The sequence below is a fragment of the Amphiura filiformis genome, chromosome 20, assembly GCF_039555335.1.
Source record: "Amphiura filiformis chromosome 20, Afil_fr2py, whole genome shotgun sequence".
In the NCBI taxonomy this organism is placed as follows: domain Eukaryota; kingdom Metazoa; phylum Echinodermata; class Ophiuroidea; order Amphilepidida; family Amphiuridae; genus Amphiura; species Amphiura filiformis.
In genome coordinates this window covers 27,120,413-27,137,136 of record NC_092647.1, presented here as the reverse complement: position 1 = coordinate 27,137,136, position 16,724 = coordinate 27,120,413, and the positions used below count along the sequence as shown (strand labels likewise).

At 36.8% G+C, this 16,724-nt stretch overlaps 1 protein-coding gene across 1 annotated transcript in view; it reads left to right on the top strand.

Moving 5' to 3' along the window:
• LOC140142232 (uncharacterized) overlaps nucleotides 1-16,724 on the top strand; it is a 76,104-nt gene that overhangs the window by 12,469 nt on the left and 46,911 nt on the right. Inside the window, exons 2-3 of the mRNA XM_072164200.1 lie at nucleotides 8,491-8,651; nucleotides 8,866-9,045. Of these exons, the coding sequence (XP_072020301.1) occupies nucleotides 8,491-8,651; nucleotides 8,866-9,045 (341 nt within the window). The remainder of the gene's footprint in view (nucleotides 1-8,490; nucleotides 8,652-8,865; nucleotides 9,046-16,724) is intronic.

Genomic DNA, 16,724 nt, shown 5'->3' with positions numbered 1-16,724 from the left:
GTTCGCTTTTACTGTCAGATATATCCCCTTTTATTTTTGAGCCGAACAAGTACGGCAAAGCAAAGAAAATTAGAATTTACTACCAGCGCACATGTCGCCAATACGTACCACTCCTTCGGTCATGTTATAGTACGACCTTTTGTTGTGTATATCACCGTCCCGCACGCCGTGCACGTACTGTGTGTTATGAACATCGTGTATGCGTTCGACTAATAATTCCATCGTAATAATAAAGCGCCGAATCCGGCGTTTTATTCAAAATCTCGGATTTTGACAAAACTACAGCACCAAGAGTCTTGATTTTTGCAGGCTATATTGGTTTAATAATATGGCTTTAAATGTTCACTGATAGCTACTGATCGCATAATCCGCTTTTAATTTCGAGCCAAACAAATGAGGTGAAATGATGAAAATTGCTATTTCATTCCAGCACCTACAGTGCGTGCATTAGCGCGCCGATCACATTATTATCATGATTATCGGGAGTTTTACGCAGCTGATGTAAGACGAACAGCGATACACACAAGAAGTAAAAAGATTAAAACTTTCAACTGCACTCACCCGGTTATTTTCCCAAATATTTTGGAACCAACCGGTTCCTTCCTCAGTGGGTAATAGTGTGTGAGATGCTGCTGAGATTAGTGTTTCTAAAAGATCTTCTACTACAGTTGACAGTTGGTTTCACTGATGTCAGCAAGCTGTTGTACACTGGAGATAGATCATACCCCTGCGAGGTGTGGATTTTTTGGCTGCGGGTCTCTCCTAAAGGGGATATTATTTTCTTCGGCAGGGGGTGGGGGTCATTTTGTTACGAACCCCTATCGTGGGTAATTTTTTATGACCCCCCTATCGTGGGTCGAAAATTTGTATGCCCCCCCCCCCGTTCCGTCTATACACACTCAAGACAAATTATTCATCCAAAATCTTAAAGCACAGTGCGCGAAACGCGATAACAATTTTGATCGTAAGTGTAAAGAAGGCGCGCAGAGTGTGCAAAAACCTTGCATTGTATAACTAAATATTGTGCGCTCATTTAGGTTTTTTAAGTTAAAGAATCGGCGCGCAGCGCACAAAAAAAATTGAGTCACCAGCCCTTAATAATTCTATACCCCCATATTTTGGTTGTTAAAAAAATACAACTCCCCTCAATTCTGGCCTCAAAATTCTATGACACCCCCCCCAGTATATTCATGACCCCCCCCCCTTTTGAAGAAAATGACCACCCATAGTGGGTAGGAGAACATGAAAACTAATATGAGATACTGTATTAGGATCACATATTAAGTATCATGTGAGAGTATACTCTTGTACTCCAGAAGACAGGATCACATATTAAATGTGCGACACTATGGAATATAAAAAGCAGGATATGGGTATGTTAAAAATTGAAATGAGGTATGGGGCTGGCTGGGGGTGGCTACGGCTCGTTATCTCAAGGACAATATTGTTCAAGGTTGCGCCGCAGGCTTACAAAGAAACAATAGCAATCAAGCTTAAACTTTAAATTAGCACCCGATAGAGGGCAGGGCCTGAAGAATGAGGGAAATTATGGGGTAAATATTTAACGGAATAAACTGCATAATCATATTATTTAGATTTATTCCGTTGAAAATCTTATTTTAACTTATCAAATTACTAGTTTTTATATTCCATAGTGTCGCACATTTAATATGTGATCCTGTCTTCTGGAGTACAAGAGTATACTCTCACATGATACTTAATATGTGATCCTAATACAGTATCTCATATTAGTTTTCATGTTCTCCTACCCACTATGGGTGAAATGACAGCCCCTAATATGGATCGCTTCACTTGCGAAATTAGCATTTTGTGAAAATTCTGTTTCAAACTTGAATGGGGTCCATTTCACATGTAATGTCTATGGTTATGAAGATAGACTGAAAATGGCGCTATAGGCCCATTTTAGTCCATTTCAGGCATTTAAAGGATCATAGCAAAAGAACCCCATAAGACACAAAATTCGCCCAAAATGCTACTTAACTAAATACTTCTGAAAATAATGTTCTCTACCTTAGGCCAAACAATAAATTGATTTGTCTCATGTCCCATGGGTATTGAAAAATGCCGAATGCGTTTTTTTATTTTATAGTTTATAATTCGACAATGCCAATTTGGGGTATTATATTGTAGCCCATATGCAATTATCTAGTGTTGTCATACAACACACCCCCACGTTGAATTTTGAATTATGTGATAATATCTGGCAATACTGTATAGAAGGAAATATTTTCCGAACTCAAATTTAAAATTTAAATTCACATACTAACTGTTCTTAGGTTAATTTTTAACCTTAATATTGCGTATATTCCACAATAATTTTAAAGGTGTGTACTATTTTTAAGACTTGTAAAAAGCTGAAAATATCTAAATATTGTCATATTAAACGCCAGCTATGGCAACACCCATATGGCTTAGGGTCTTTTATCTTTTCAGTTTCCGTAACTCTATTGTTCAGATACGAAAACGCAAGGGATTCAGTAAGTTTACTGTAATCTGACTTCATTGTTAACTCTGAAGTACCAATCAGCTTATTTCAATAGGGGTAATTGCCTGTGTCAATAAAGCCCATAAAGGCTGGAGATAAAATAGTATTGAACACCGGTGTCCGACCGCTGTTTTAATGGTCTAGCGCCCTCTCGTGTTTGACAGTGATAAATTGATCACATTATTATGACAAAATGCAAATCCGAATGAAAAGGTCCACTTTTTCTGTAAAAACGTTGAAAATAAGCCCTTCAATCACAAAAGGTCCGCTTATGAACCTGTCGCGCCCCATTGCACTTGTGCAGGGTCACAGTGTCGCCCTTCACTCGTATCAATGTCTATCTCCCTATTTTGCTTCCTCCTGCCCCCCCCCATATGATCAGTCTCCCACTCCCTCCCGTCCCCGGGCCCTACTCTTTCCTCTCGAGTTCTTCTCTTTCTAGTCTTTCCGTCTCTCCTCTCCTCTCTTTCTTCCTCACCCCTCCACTCTCGCTTGTTCAGTCTTAACTTAAGTATCTCCTCCCTCCTCCCTCCCTCCCCTCGCGAAATTTATCAGTATGATCCATGACTGAAAATAAGCTCTGCAAAAATAAACATTTAAAATAAACACGAGTCTTGCATATATAGGCCCAATCAATTATCAGATTAGCTTGCCATGAATAGAATACATTATCTTTGCTCCAATGCAAATTCTTTTGTATTGCATTTCAATATAAAACATGATTACCAAATCACCACTTGTACGCGCCTCATTGGGAGATTTTAGACGCTCGTTTCATCGCCAATATGAAAGACTTTTGCTTATAACTTGGCAACATGGTTAGTATATATTTCAATGCAAGACTTTTTTTATGATCCACTTACGTCTAGGCGTAAGTACATATACACCAAACACAAGTCAATTGAAGCCGTACAATTTACCGCGAATTTAGGACCGTAAAATTTAGACTCTTCTTTTGTCTAGATTGGCACCCAACCGCACATCTCAAGGTTTTATGTAAAAAATCAATATAACTTACCAAAACGAAAACTGAAATTCACGAGCTTCAAATTTTCAGTAACTAACAAAAGGCTAGAATAAAAGATTGGTCATACCTGGGAGACTACCACTTCAGAATAACAATGACTTACAAAACTATTACGGATACGGAAACAGAAACTGAAAAGATAAAACGACGGTTAGAATAACACTGACCATCCCAGATGATCAAATTGAATATGAAATTAACTTTCTTTCTAAAAAGATATGTTCCATATGAAGGTGAAGTTTCATTTTAATATCTTTTAACTTACGGCGAGACTTGTGTTGAATAAAAAAAAATAGGAAAATATCTGGCAACACTGTATAAACTGATGTTTTACCCCCCCCCCCGATCAAAATAACTTTTTCATAAGGCCAATGTATCATCTCAACATGACGAGGTCGATGTTTCTTTCTTTATTATAGAAATGCATTTTGGTATTTTTATGACTTTTAAAAAGTTGAAAATATCCACAAATCACAATAAAACCCCACTTATGGCAACACCCATGTGGTTTAGAACAACACTGACCATTATAACTGATCAAATTTTCTCTTTCTAATAAATGTTCCTTGAAAGAATGATGTTTCATTTTCACATCATTTAACTTAAGGTGAGATTTGTGTTGAATTTCGAAAAATAGGAAAATGTCTGGCAACACTGTATATACAGATGTGTTTTCCCCAAGCTCAAATGTAACTTTTTCATAAGATCAATGTATCATCTCAACATGCTGTGGTCGATGTTGAAATCGGAGCACTACCATATGGTTTATGAGCTATACAAAGTTGGTATATTTTCATACTTTGAAAAAATTGAAAAACACCCTATTTCAAATAAATGGTATAACCCACCCTGACATCTGGTGATTATTTGTATACTTTCAATGCGGCATCTAAGGTTTGACCTATTCATACCTTATAAAGAAAACAGTATATATATATTGTGTATATTAGTAACACTGGCTTCAAAACTTGACAAATTGACTGATGAAAAATGAAAAAATTGTGAAAATAGGTCTAAAATGACAATTTGGCTGTTACCATGGCAACGGGGATATTTTCCCCAAATTTATTTAATAAAAAAACAAAAACGCTATAGATGGCGATGTAACAAAACAGACAACGCCATTGGCTCCGACTTCGTTTAGGTGTCCATAGGCCTTTATCCCTACTTCCCATCATGCACTATCGGGGGGGTGTACTGGCATTCAGACTTTCGAGTGTCATAAAACACATCATCTCCCTGGGGTGTACAGAGTTCAGTTCATTACATTCTGGAATACCGACTTTCTTTTCGGCTGGTGCTTTCACCGGAAAAATCACCAATAGTGGCGCACGATGACTAATACCTTTCCGGGGCAAAAAAAAAAAAAAAAAAAAACATTTCTATCCTGTTATTGTAACCTAACTTTATATACGTTTTGTTTGTTTCTTTCTTTTTTTCAGAGATAAAAAACATACGTAAACAATACTCTCTGAAACAGCTGTTCTACATCGCTCGGTAACTGCATCACTCGTTTATTTAAAGCAATACTGTATGATTTGCAGTAAAATTGATCCCTATTTAAAGCCATATTATAACATTTTCAAACAAATAGATTAGCATTTCTTTGCCATAAAATGTTCGCTTTTACTGTCAGATATATCCCTTTTATTTTGAGCCGAACAAGTACGGCAAAGCAAAGAAAATTAGAATTTACTACCAGCGCACATGTCGCCAATACGTACCACTCCTTCGGTCATGTTATAGTACGACCTTTTGTTGTGTATATCACCGTCCCGCACGCCGTGCACGTACTGTGTGTTATGAACATCGTGTATGCGTTCGACTAATAATTCCATCGTAATAATAAAGCGCCGAATCCGGCGTTTTATTCAAAATCTCGGATTTTGACAAAACTACAGCACCAAGAGTCTTGATTTTTGCAGGCTATATTGGTTTAATAATATGGCTTTAAATGTTCACTGATAGCTACTGATCGCATAATCCGCTTTTAATTTCGAGCCAAACAAATGAGGTGAAATGATGAAAATTGCTATTTCATTCCAGCACCTACAGTGCGTGCATTAGCGCGCCGATCACATTATTATCATGATTATCGGGAGTTTTACGCAGCTGATGTAAGACGAACAGCGATACACACAAGAAGTAAAAAGATTAAAACTTTCAACTGCACTCACCCGGTTATTTTCCCAAATATTTTGGAACCAACCGGTTCCTTCCTCAGTGGGTAATAGTGTGTGAGATGCTGCTGAGATTAGTGTTTCTAAAAGATCTTCTACTACAGTTGACAGTTGGTTTCACTGATGTCAGCAAGCTGTTGTACACTGGAGATAGATCATACCCCTGCGAGGTGTGGATTTTTTGGCTGCGGGTCTCTCCTAAAGGGGATATTATTTTCTTCGGCAGGGGGGTGGGGGTCATTTTGTTACGAACCCCTATCGTGGGTAATTTTTTTATGACCCCCCTATCGTGGGTCGAAAATTTGTATGCCCCCCCCCCCCGTTCCGTCTATACACACTCAAGACAAATTATTCATCCAAAATCTTAAAGCACAGTGCGCGAAACGCGATAACAATTTTGATCGTAAGTGTAAAGAAGGCGCGCAGAGTGTGCAAAAACCTTGCATTGTATAACTAAATATTGTGCGCTCATTTAGGTTTTTTAAGTTAAAGAATCGGCGCGCAGCGCACAAAAAAAATTGAGTCACCAGCCCTTAATAATTCTATACCCCCATATTTTGGTTGTTAAAAAAATACAACTCCCCTCAATCCTGGCCTCAAAATTCTATGACACCCCCCCAGTATATTCATGACCCCCCTTTTGAAGAAAATGACCACCCATAGTGGGTAGGAGAACATGAAAACTAATATGAGATACTGTATTAGGATCACATATTAAGTATCATGTGAGAGTATACTCTTGTACTCCAGAAGACAGGATCACATATTAAATGTGCGACACTATGGAATATAAAAAGCAGGATATGGGTATGTTAAAAATTGAAATGAGGTATGGGGCTGGCTGGGGGGTGGCTACGGGCGTTATCTCAAGGACAATATTGTTCAAGGTTGCGCCGCAGGCTTACAAAGAAACAATAGCAATCAAGCTTAAACTTTAAATTAGCACCCGATAGAGGGCAGGGCCTGAAGAATGAGGGAAATTATGGGGTAAATATTTAACGGAATAAACTGCATAATCATATTATTTAGATTTATTCCGTTAAAAATCTTATTTTAACTTATCAAATTACTAGTTTTTATATTCCATAGTGTCGCACATTTAATATGTGATCCTGTCTTCTGGAGTACAAGAGTATACTCTCACATGATACTTAATATGTGATCCTAATACAGTATCTCATATTAGTTTTCATGTTCTCCTACCCACTATGGGTGAAATGACAGCCCCCTAATATGGATCGCTTCACTTGCGAAATTAGCATTTTGTGAAAATTCTGTTTCAAACTTGAATGGGGTCCATTTCACATGTAATGTCTATGGTTATGAAGATAGACTGAAAATGGCGCTATAGGCCCATTTTAGTCCATTTCAGGCATTTAAAGGATCATAGCAAAAGAACCCCATAAGACACAAAATTCGCCCAAAATGCTACTTAACTAAATACTTCTGAAAATAATGTTCTCTACCTTAGGCCAAACAATAAATTGATTTGTCTCATGTCCCATGGGTATTGAAAAATGCCGAATGCGTTTTTTTATTTTATAGTTTATAATTCGACAATGCCAATTTGGGGTATTATATTGTAGCCCATATGCAATTATCTAGTGTTGTCATACAACACACCCCCATGTAGGTTATACATGTAGTAGGGCCTACAGAATACTAGTAGATTCGAAATGTCATTTCACCCTACACTACCATGACTACTGCAATTTCATGTTTTTGTAGTTTTCATGTTGCGTTTAAGCTTTATGTAATACATTTTTGAAGTTGCCGATTCGATCGAAAGCAAAATTGAAACTGCACATTAATATTATAGCAGATTTTCAACACGATTTTCGTTAAAATGAAAAATAAAATAGAAAATAAGAAATACTATTCAACTTCTGCACTTTTTCATGAGCAAACGCGCGGTATAAATCTAATGCTCGCGTCTATTTAGTTTTTATTTGATCTTAGTGGTTGTGAAACAAGGGTGTGTGACGTCTGGAACAGATGTTTTGCCATCAGGTACAAGCTGCTGCAACAGTCTCTTAGCGTCATTACTGTGTTGTTCTTTTTCGGTTTTCTTTCTGACAGCTAACCAACATTTGCTTTTAAACCAGGCTTTGTCACCTGCCTTCTTGGTGACGATTCTCCTGGGAATAGTACAAGTCCATGGCATCGTAGCTCTTCAGATTTATACACTATTTAAAGTACGACTACTGTGACCCTTCGTAAAGTTACGACTAGTAAAATGGTGTTCGTAACTTGCAAACGGATATAATTGAATAACGGAGTGTTGAAAGTTTAGTAAAATGCACCCATGATATAATAAATATTACTGCACGCTACTGAATCGGAATTCAAGTTCGATACTGTACGAGTAAAATTGTGTGTGCATCACCCATTGACGATGATGGAAATAACTTTAGCTCATGGCAAATTTATATTATAAAAAATAATTTATGTTCGTAGTAATGTTTTTGTTCTTGTGCATTATAATACACGCACGAGTCCTTTGTTTTTGCAATATTTTGTGGATAATTTTGGTTAATTTATCATAAATTTCGTTCCGTGTATGCTGAATTTGGATTTTTTCCCGTAGTAGTCCTGAATGTGAAATTTGGGAGAACATTATTGCTTATATTTCTCATCGATTTCCCCGGCGCGGCGCTTATCAACTACTACTGAGCTGAGCGTTGCATGCCATTTTCCTATTTGTATCTTTTTTTAGCGATATGTACTTCCTCAAAATATCGTGCTTATTCTGAAATGATATTCTGTTCTTATTTAAGGAGAACGTTTGGCAAACAAATTTCTAAAAGACTCACGAGATGCGTATACTGGAATTCTAGAGATAGACGAATCGCTGATCCTTGTAAATGGACATGATGCAAAATGTAATGGGATAGAGATTCTGAAAGGAGTTATGAAAACTCGAAGACAGAAGATTGTGGTAAGAAACCCTGATGTGTAGAAATGAGAAATAAGTTTAATACAAAAACGCATTAAAATAGTCATTAGCCATTGCCACCAACAGACTAACAAACAAATTAGTTGATTGGGCAGAAATACCAAATTAATTCGTTTACTCTTCATTAATTTAGAAATGTGGACTTATTTTTGTATAAATACGATTCCTTCATAACTCTACTTACTAATCCTTTCAGGGAACGGAAAAACTTCCAAAGTTGTGCGAAGAGATGCAAAGGATAATCAAACCCTGGCGTGATGATGGTGTGCATGTAATCAGTTGGCAGGATTACCACGAGAGAGTCAAAAAGAAATATCAGGGAATGGATGAGGATACACTCCAATCAGCCACAAAATATCTCCACTTGATGGGAGAGGTATGTCATGTAGATATTAGTTTTATTGTTAAAAAAAAGGGAATAACAAATAAAGACGAGGAGATAGAAGGTCGTATTTAGGATCGATTTTTTAAATATGATAAGAGAGTGCTGTAACAAACGTTGTTGGGGAAATAAAATACACCTATAATAATATTCAGTAAGCAAAATAATTAAGGTAGCAATTGTGTTCAGTGCTGTTCACCCCTGTATATCCTAAATAAAGACAAATGTGTCAAAATTAAAAAAGCAGCCGATGCATGTACTCTTTAGCTCTGATTTAAGACCTTATTTCTTGAAATTGAATGAGAATTAAAGAAACGGTGATCCAAAACCTAATGAAAATACGAAATAAAAAGTTGCACTTTTGTGTTCTAATCAATGAAAGCACGGCGCTAGTTCTCTTGTTCGCGAACGCTTTGTGTACAAATCAATAGGGCATGCAATGTGGCAAACTGCAACTTTTAAATTTGCATCTTCCTTGGGTTTTTGGATAGTGGTGTCTTTATTTCTTGAACAATGTCAACGAATGCGGTCTTAAGCAGTCCTGTACAATGATTTTATATAGTCGATAATATATTATCGAGTAGAGCTCATGGAGGCAGCCATTAGCAGACCACCCATTGTCAGATGGCTGGATGATTTTCAGCTGCACACACAAATGAATAGGAGAATTTTGAAAATGAATCATGACTTTTTGATAAACCGCTTACGGCAAAAATTCTGAGCACTGGGTGATTCTAAATTTCACATATAATGCACAAAACAATATTTGTAAAATCTTTGTCGAGAGATTTAAAAAGTTATCGAGAGAATGTTCTGTAATATTGTTTTAAAGTAGCACAAAATACAATTTTCTAAGCAGAAAAATGGCCACAGTTCCTATCTTGCCATTGAAAACTACAGGAAGACCACCCGCAGAGCTCCAAGCCACATGCCAGACAACCTGGCGCCAACTGCAAATGGCTGCGCCCATGTGATGTAAGTCGATAATATATTATCGACTTTATAAAATCATTGTACAGGACTGTTAAGTGTAAATATAGTTAACCATAATACGATTTGAAAATATTTCTAAAGAAGGGGGTCGGCATTTTTTTTTCATATGAAGTCCCTGAATACCTTTAGGTATACCAACATCAATGGTGAGCATTATAAATTCTAAGTGTTTCTAGATTATTTTTTACAAAACCCATTTTTTTCGTGAATTGAACACCTCTGAAACACACTCTTAAAATAAAGAACAAAGACATATGGCACTGCTAACATGTAGTTAATATTTTCACATCCATTTTTGTCAGTATATAGCTATAGCTAACACATTTCCTGTCATATTTCATGAAAAAAAGGGATTTGCAGTGTTTCTAGTTTTTAATAGAAAGAACGTTATTTTCCTAGTTTTTCCCTTATTTTAAGGTCAAAAAACCTTTCAAATGCCTGCTGTTCTTTGCTGGACAGTCATGCTGGTGTTATCTTGTATCTTGGTTATAACAAACAGGCATAGCCCCCTACACGGTTGTAAAATAAAATCGTTGTGTTTTGGGTTTTTTTTGTCCAAAATATTATAAAGCTTTCATGAATGAAGATTGGATCTATTTCAAAATATTCAACAACAAACCTGAACTAGTTTTAACAAGTTTGTTGATTAGTGTTTCTAGTTTAAAAGCACTTTGAAGTAATTAGGCCTACTGGTATAATAACATTCAAAATGGCTTAAACCAGAATAGTGGATTGCATTCAAATTTAAATAATAATATTCAAATATTATAATTCAAATAAAAGTCAAGTTTATTTTACAAGAGACATTTACTCAATGTGTTTTAATATCTAAAATAGCTTAAAATTACAGTGTTCTATATTGAAATAATACTTCTAATTCAGGCTGCTTGGCTATTTTGACACTAGTTAGTACAACATAAGCTGACCCTACAAGAGCCATGAAAGGAGGAAATGATGATTCTCGGGTGAAATAAATGACATCTTTTAAAAAATGTGTTTTAATATTTAAGTTTACAGTGTTTCTAGATGGAAATAATACTTCTACAATAAATTATACCGAATGAACCAATTCAGATTGCTTGGATATTTTAACACTAGTACAACATAAGCTGACCCTATAAGGGCCATGAAGAGAGGAAATGATGATTCTCGAGTGAAGTTAATTACATTTACATCTTTGAAAAAAACTTGAGTTGGAATCTAGATGTGCATACTTGTGTTTGTATGTGGCCATGCGTTGTGATTTGGGCCCGGACATTTGCACATAATGTTTTGCAAAAATGTTGAATTGTTTAATTACTATACCTACATAGGTAAATTATATATCAACTTAATGCTATTAGTAAGTGCTTTAAATTGAAACCTTAACTTTTAATATAGCACAAATACTTCAAACGTTATAGCGGCTCAACTAAAACAATGTCAGGGTGGAGTCAGCCCATTATATGCACCTTTAGGTTAATATTTGCGCCAGCTTATTTGCATGTTGTTTCTGATTTGTTTTTTATTTTGTTAAAAATTAGTAATTATTGTACTGTATATGGCCTAAATATGACAAGCCTGAATACGTTTAGGTATTCTGAATTTTGAATCTTAGGGATTCAATTAAATGAATTAGCCTGGGTGGAGGCGCCAGGCGGCCTTTAATACGAAATGCTCTTTTCCGGTGAAGATTGCAAAAATGTCAGGATTGCATTTCTGATTTGATATACATTGTCAAGTTATATATCTTCTTAATCTACATGTACATGGTCTTTGTATTTGGGGGGGGTGTTAGGTATTTTACATGTTCAGTGGCGCATCTGAAGGGGCAAAGACAAAAAAAAACTCTGGTAGCCATCATTTCAACCTTGTGTTTAGTGATAATTGTGACGATTTGTGTGACAAACCAAAATTAAGGTGACGATTTGTGTTTTCACAATTTCAATGGACTGTATGTATCTAATGGGTGGGGAAATTGTCTGTCATGGTAGGGGAGGGTCCTGGGATGTTTTTCAAGGTAATAATCTTTAAAGAAAACAATGAAAGAAAACCATTAATTGATTTGCAACTGGATTATCCCTTCAAATTTCATTTAACAGGTGGGGGAAGGTGTTTTGTCTTCAGCAAAATCAGGGTTCGCAGGTTTTTGCCGCAGGTGAAAAAAAAAAACATGGTCTTATCCACGGTTTTTTCCGCTTGGCAAAAAAAAGTGATAAATACTTTACTGTTTTCATCTCAAAACGAATTATTAAGACTAGGGGTCTGTTACCGTCAAGCAAAATTTTAAATATGTGGACAAAGTCAAAAAATAGAAATCCTTGATTCTTTTAGCATGGAAAGGGCTTAGGGGGGACATTTTAAAAATGACATTTAAAAAGTTGCATTTGGCCTGTTGGCATGGTAACGGACAAAACAAATTTTAGTCGAAAATGCCCAAAATTTACAATTTTCATTTTTGAAAAAGGGCAAAGTTTGGTCGAATGCCACAAATAAATAAGATGTGATATATTTTTTATTTTTTTTTCTTCAGATAGGGTCATGCTTTGGTAGTCCTTGCAAATGAAGAAAGAGCTTGTCACTCTTTTAAAAGATCCTTTAATGTTAAGTAGAAAAAACACATTTTTGGGCAAAAATTGTAAGTGTCATTTTACCCCAACATTGAAGGGGTGTAACTGTAACGAAAGAGGTTGATATTTTGTAAATGTATGGTGGCATAGCTAGAGTGAACCCTTGCTGACAGATATATAGTTTCAACAAATTGGGGTCTCAACTTCTAAAGAAGTTCTGGCTATTTAAAAGTACCAGGTTTTTGAAAAACAAATGTGTATTTTTTAAGGGGAATTTATGGCAAAAAAGACAAATTTCGCTTAAAAGGATTGTGTTTAAATAACCGTAATGAAATAATTATTGAATATATTTCTATTGATGAAAAGATTAAGTGACTTCTTAAATTTGAGTCTCATTTTTAAATGGTACAAACAAGCTATATTATACATACAGGCCTTTTAAGCATGTTAAGCATATTAGACAGATCGCAGTGCTATTCAAATACAGATAGAGCGCAGCGCTTGGAAGACAGGTTGCTTTTAGCATCAGACAGCTAGCTACCCGATACAAAAAAAACGAGAACACCAATCATGGGCTGTGCAATAATGATAAGCCCTGTAGGAAGAGTAAATATGGGGGAGGGGGGGGGGTGTCCAAGAATTTTTGGCAACCCCCCAAAAGGGGGGGGCAATTTTGGCAGGTCAAAGGGGGGAGGGGGCTAGTACACGAACCTATACCATGGTTCCTAGCCGTCGCAGAGGAGCTCATAGGGTAGTATCAATATACCGGTAAACGACATATCTGATTTGCCCATCAGGTTTTTGTAAGTTTGCCACTGCTTTTAGTATAAGACAGCTAGATACCCGGTACAAACAACAGAGTTCACCAACTCTACGAGAACACCAATCAAAGGGGGGGGGCGGGAGCAATTTTGGCAGGTCAAAGGGGTGAGGGGTCTAGTACATGAACCTATACCATGGTTCCTAGCCGTCGCAGAGGACCTCATACATGTCATAGGGTACTGTCAATATACCTGTAAACGACACATCTGATTTGCCAGGTTTTTGTTTGCCACTGCAAGCTAGGTGGTGGTGGCAATGGACATTGGAGCACATTTACGGGGCAGACTATACTACAAACACGCTCTGATAAGGGCTTAGAAAAACAGTGCAGAAATATTCAAATATGCAACATTCTTTGCTCACTACGCTTCCATTATACATGTACATCAAGACCATTATTATAAGGTTTGCAAATTGGGAGCTCAAACATATGTCATGTGCGGGGGGCAAAGATTTGTTGGCAGGCCGAAAGAGGCAAGCAATTATTTTTGGCACGCTGGCTTAGCCCTCAAGCATGTAAAGTTTCATCTCCAGCAGATGGATCTTCAGGGAATTCAACATCAGACAATGTTAACCAAGAAACACTTGAAAATCATCAACATCATGAACTATGTGCTGCTTTTAACATCAGGCAGCTACCAGTACTAACCCGGTACAATCAGCAGTGTTTACCAATTCTACGAGAACACCAATCAGCAATAGGAAGTATGTGAAGCTTTATCTTCAGTAGATGCATCTTATACGGTGGATTCAAGAGGTCTATTGCAAACGCTATTCAGTTACCCAAGGAAACATGAACATTACGGTGGGCCAAAAAACACTTTTTTTCTCGGATCGACTTGGAACTCTCGGAGAATTTTACTGGGGTACATACTAGTATTGTGCTGAAATATCAGTAATATCGGAGCATGTTTCGCCCAGGCAGTAGATTTTCACAAAATCCCTACTTTTTGCTATTTCATACTGTGTAACTCTATATAGAGAAATCAATAGAAACAATCTGGGAAAAGTAGGCATTCAGATGCCATCCTAACCAATATTAAACACTTTGGGTAGTTTGTTTGGACCCTCTAGAACATTACCAGATAGCAAGCCGTCTCCAATTGGTTACCATTATTTTTGCTAAAGACACGCATGTAAGTCAAATATTAATGATATTTGAGTTGCTATGTTAAGGGGTAGGGGTAGCATTATGGAGAATTCCACCAATTCTACTCAGTCAAATTTCCCAAAAGAAGTATTGTTGCACAGATATGAACTGCAGCATTGCCAAAAATAAATGCTATATGATTTTCGGTTATCCATGTTTTGACCAGAGGTCAAAAGGTCACACAGCCTTGAAAATTACTACAAATAAGGCGTCACATGACCCTTTAACCCCTGGTCATGTCAGAGCTGCTCTAAAATCATATCTCATGTATTGTTTGTACTTTTGCAGTTCATATCTACCCAACAAGACCAAGATTGTGAAATTTGACTCAGTAGAACTGGGGAAATGCTCCATAATGCTACCACTACCCCTTAGTTTAGCAACTCAAATATCATCAATATTTAACTAAATACAGGTCTCTAGCAAAAATTAATGGTAAACAATTGGAGACTGTTTGCTATTTGGTGATGTCCTGGAGGGTCTAAACAAACTACCCAAATTGTTTAATATTGGCTATGATGTATCAATGCCTACTTTTCCCAGGTTGTTTCTACTGATTTCTCTATATAGAGTTATACAGTAAGAAATGGCAAATAAGTAGGGATTTTGTGAAAATCTACTGCCTGGGCGAAACATACTCCGATCTTACTGATATATTAGCACAATAGTAGTATGTACCCCAGTAAAATTCTCCGAGAGTTCCAAGTCGATCCGAGTAAAAAGGTGTTTTTCGGCGATGTTCATTGAACATCGACTTACATAAAGCATTGAAGCATTGACGCTATTCCGGGCTGGGAATAGAGAGACCCTTCTGCTGTTGCTAAGCAAATGCGTTTTTTGGTGGATGTAAAATAGCAACAAGAGGGCATTTAGCATGTTTAGTAGGCCTACATCTGAGACGAGTATCTGACCTCACAACACACAAGTATTTTTTTCCTAGAGATCAATGATGAACTTACAGATCCTGCAGATACAATGGTATATAAAGAGTGCCTAAAGCAAGCGGTGCAGAAACCATAACTTTATCATCCCATTACTCCTATTACTTTGGGGACAAATAGATTATTTGGAGTACAAGATGACAAACTTCGCAGTGTCAGCATCAAAACTCTCACAGACATCTGTCAGCCACTGTTCATGATCTCATTAGAAAATCCTATACATGAGCGACTCCGTTTATAATTCTAACAATCTATACAAAGTAAAGACTTGAGCATCACTTTATGATGGGTTGACAATGGCTTCACCATGTCCACATTTAACTTTCCCAAAAAAAAAATGTGACATCGCATTTTAAAAACAATAATTCAAGAGCATTGTACAGTCCTCCATGTTTTTATAAACATTTTTCTATTGTTTTGTACAATGTTTGATCTTTCTTACATTTGAGATTTGTTTTCAGTATCATGCAGTCTAAATATTAGAAATAAATTTATAGATAACATTGTATAAAACAAATAAAAATGTTACTTGGTATGTCAGTTGCTGTTGTTGCTATAAACCCCAGATAAGGTAGAAACAACTGGTAAAAAGGACTTTAATATTATAAATCCACGAAATTATCACATTCTCATTATGTTTAAACCATATTTCGATTCAGCAAAGAGATTCATTTGGTAGGATTGTTGAGATCATAAACTGGTTAATTATGTTAGCCAAATCCAATAAATATTACTCATGGAACTGAGCTTTCGCCATCTTGGCTGATGGCTTGATCACAGATGAACTGGTCCACTGCTTTTCCCGCGAAACTTGGTTGCTATAGACGCATCCTCGTTACCCGGAAGTGATGTTGATTTAAGCAGTGGGTCATATACATGATCTAGAAAGTACGCACCCTCGTCGCGGTTGAGTGAGTTCTTCCCCTTTTTTCTGATTTGGATGGCCTCCCTTTCTAGATCATGTATATGACCCACTGCTTAAATCAACATCACTTCCGGGTAACGAGGATGCGTCTATAGCAACCAAGTTTCGCGGGAAAAGCAGTGGACCAGTTCATCTGTGATCAAGCCATCAGCCAAGATGGCGAAAGCTCAGTTCCGTGAGTAATATTTATTGGATTTGGCTAACATAATTAACCAGTTTATCATATTTCGATTATTGGTGAGGTATTTCAGATAAAGTCAATCAATGAGTCCAGTAGTGAATATAGGCCAAAA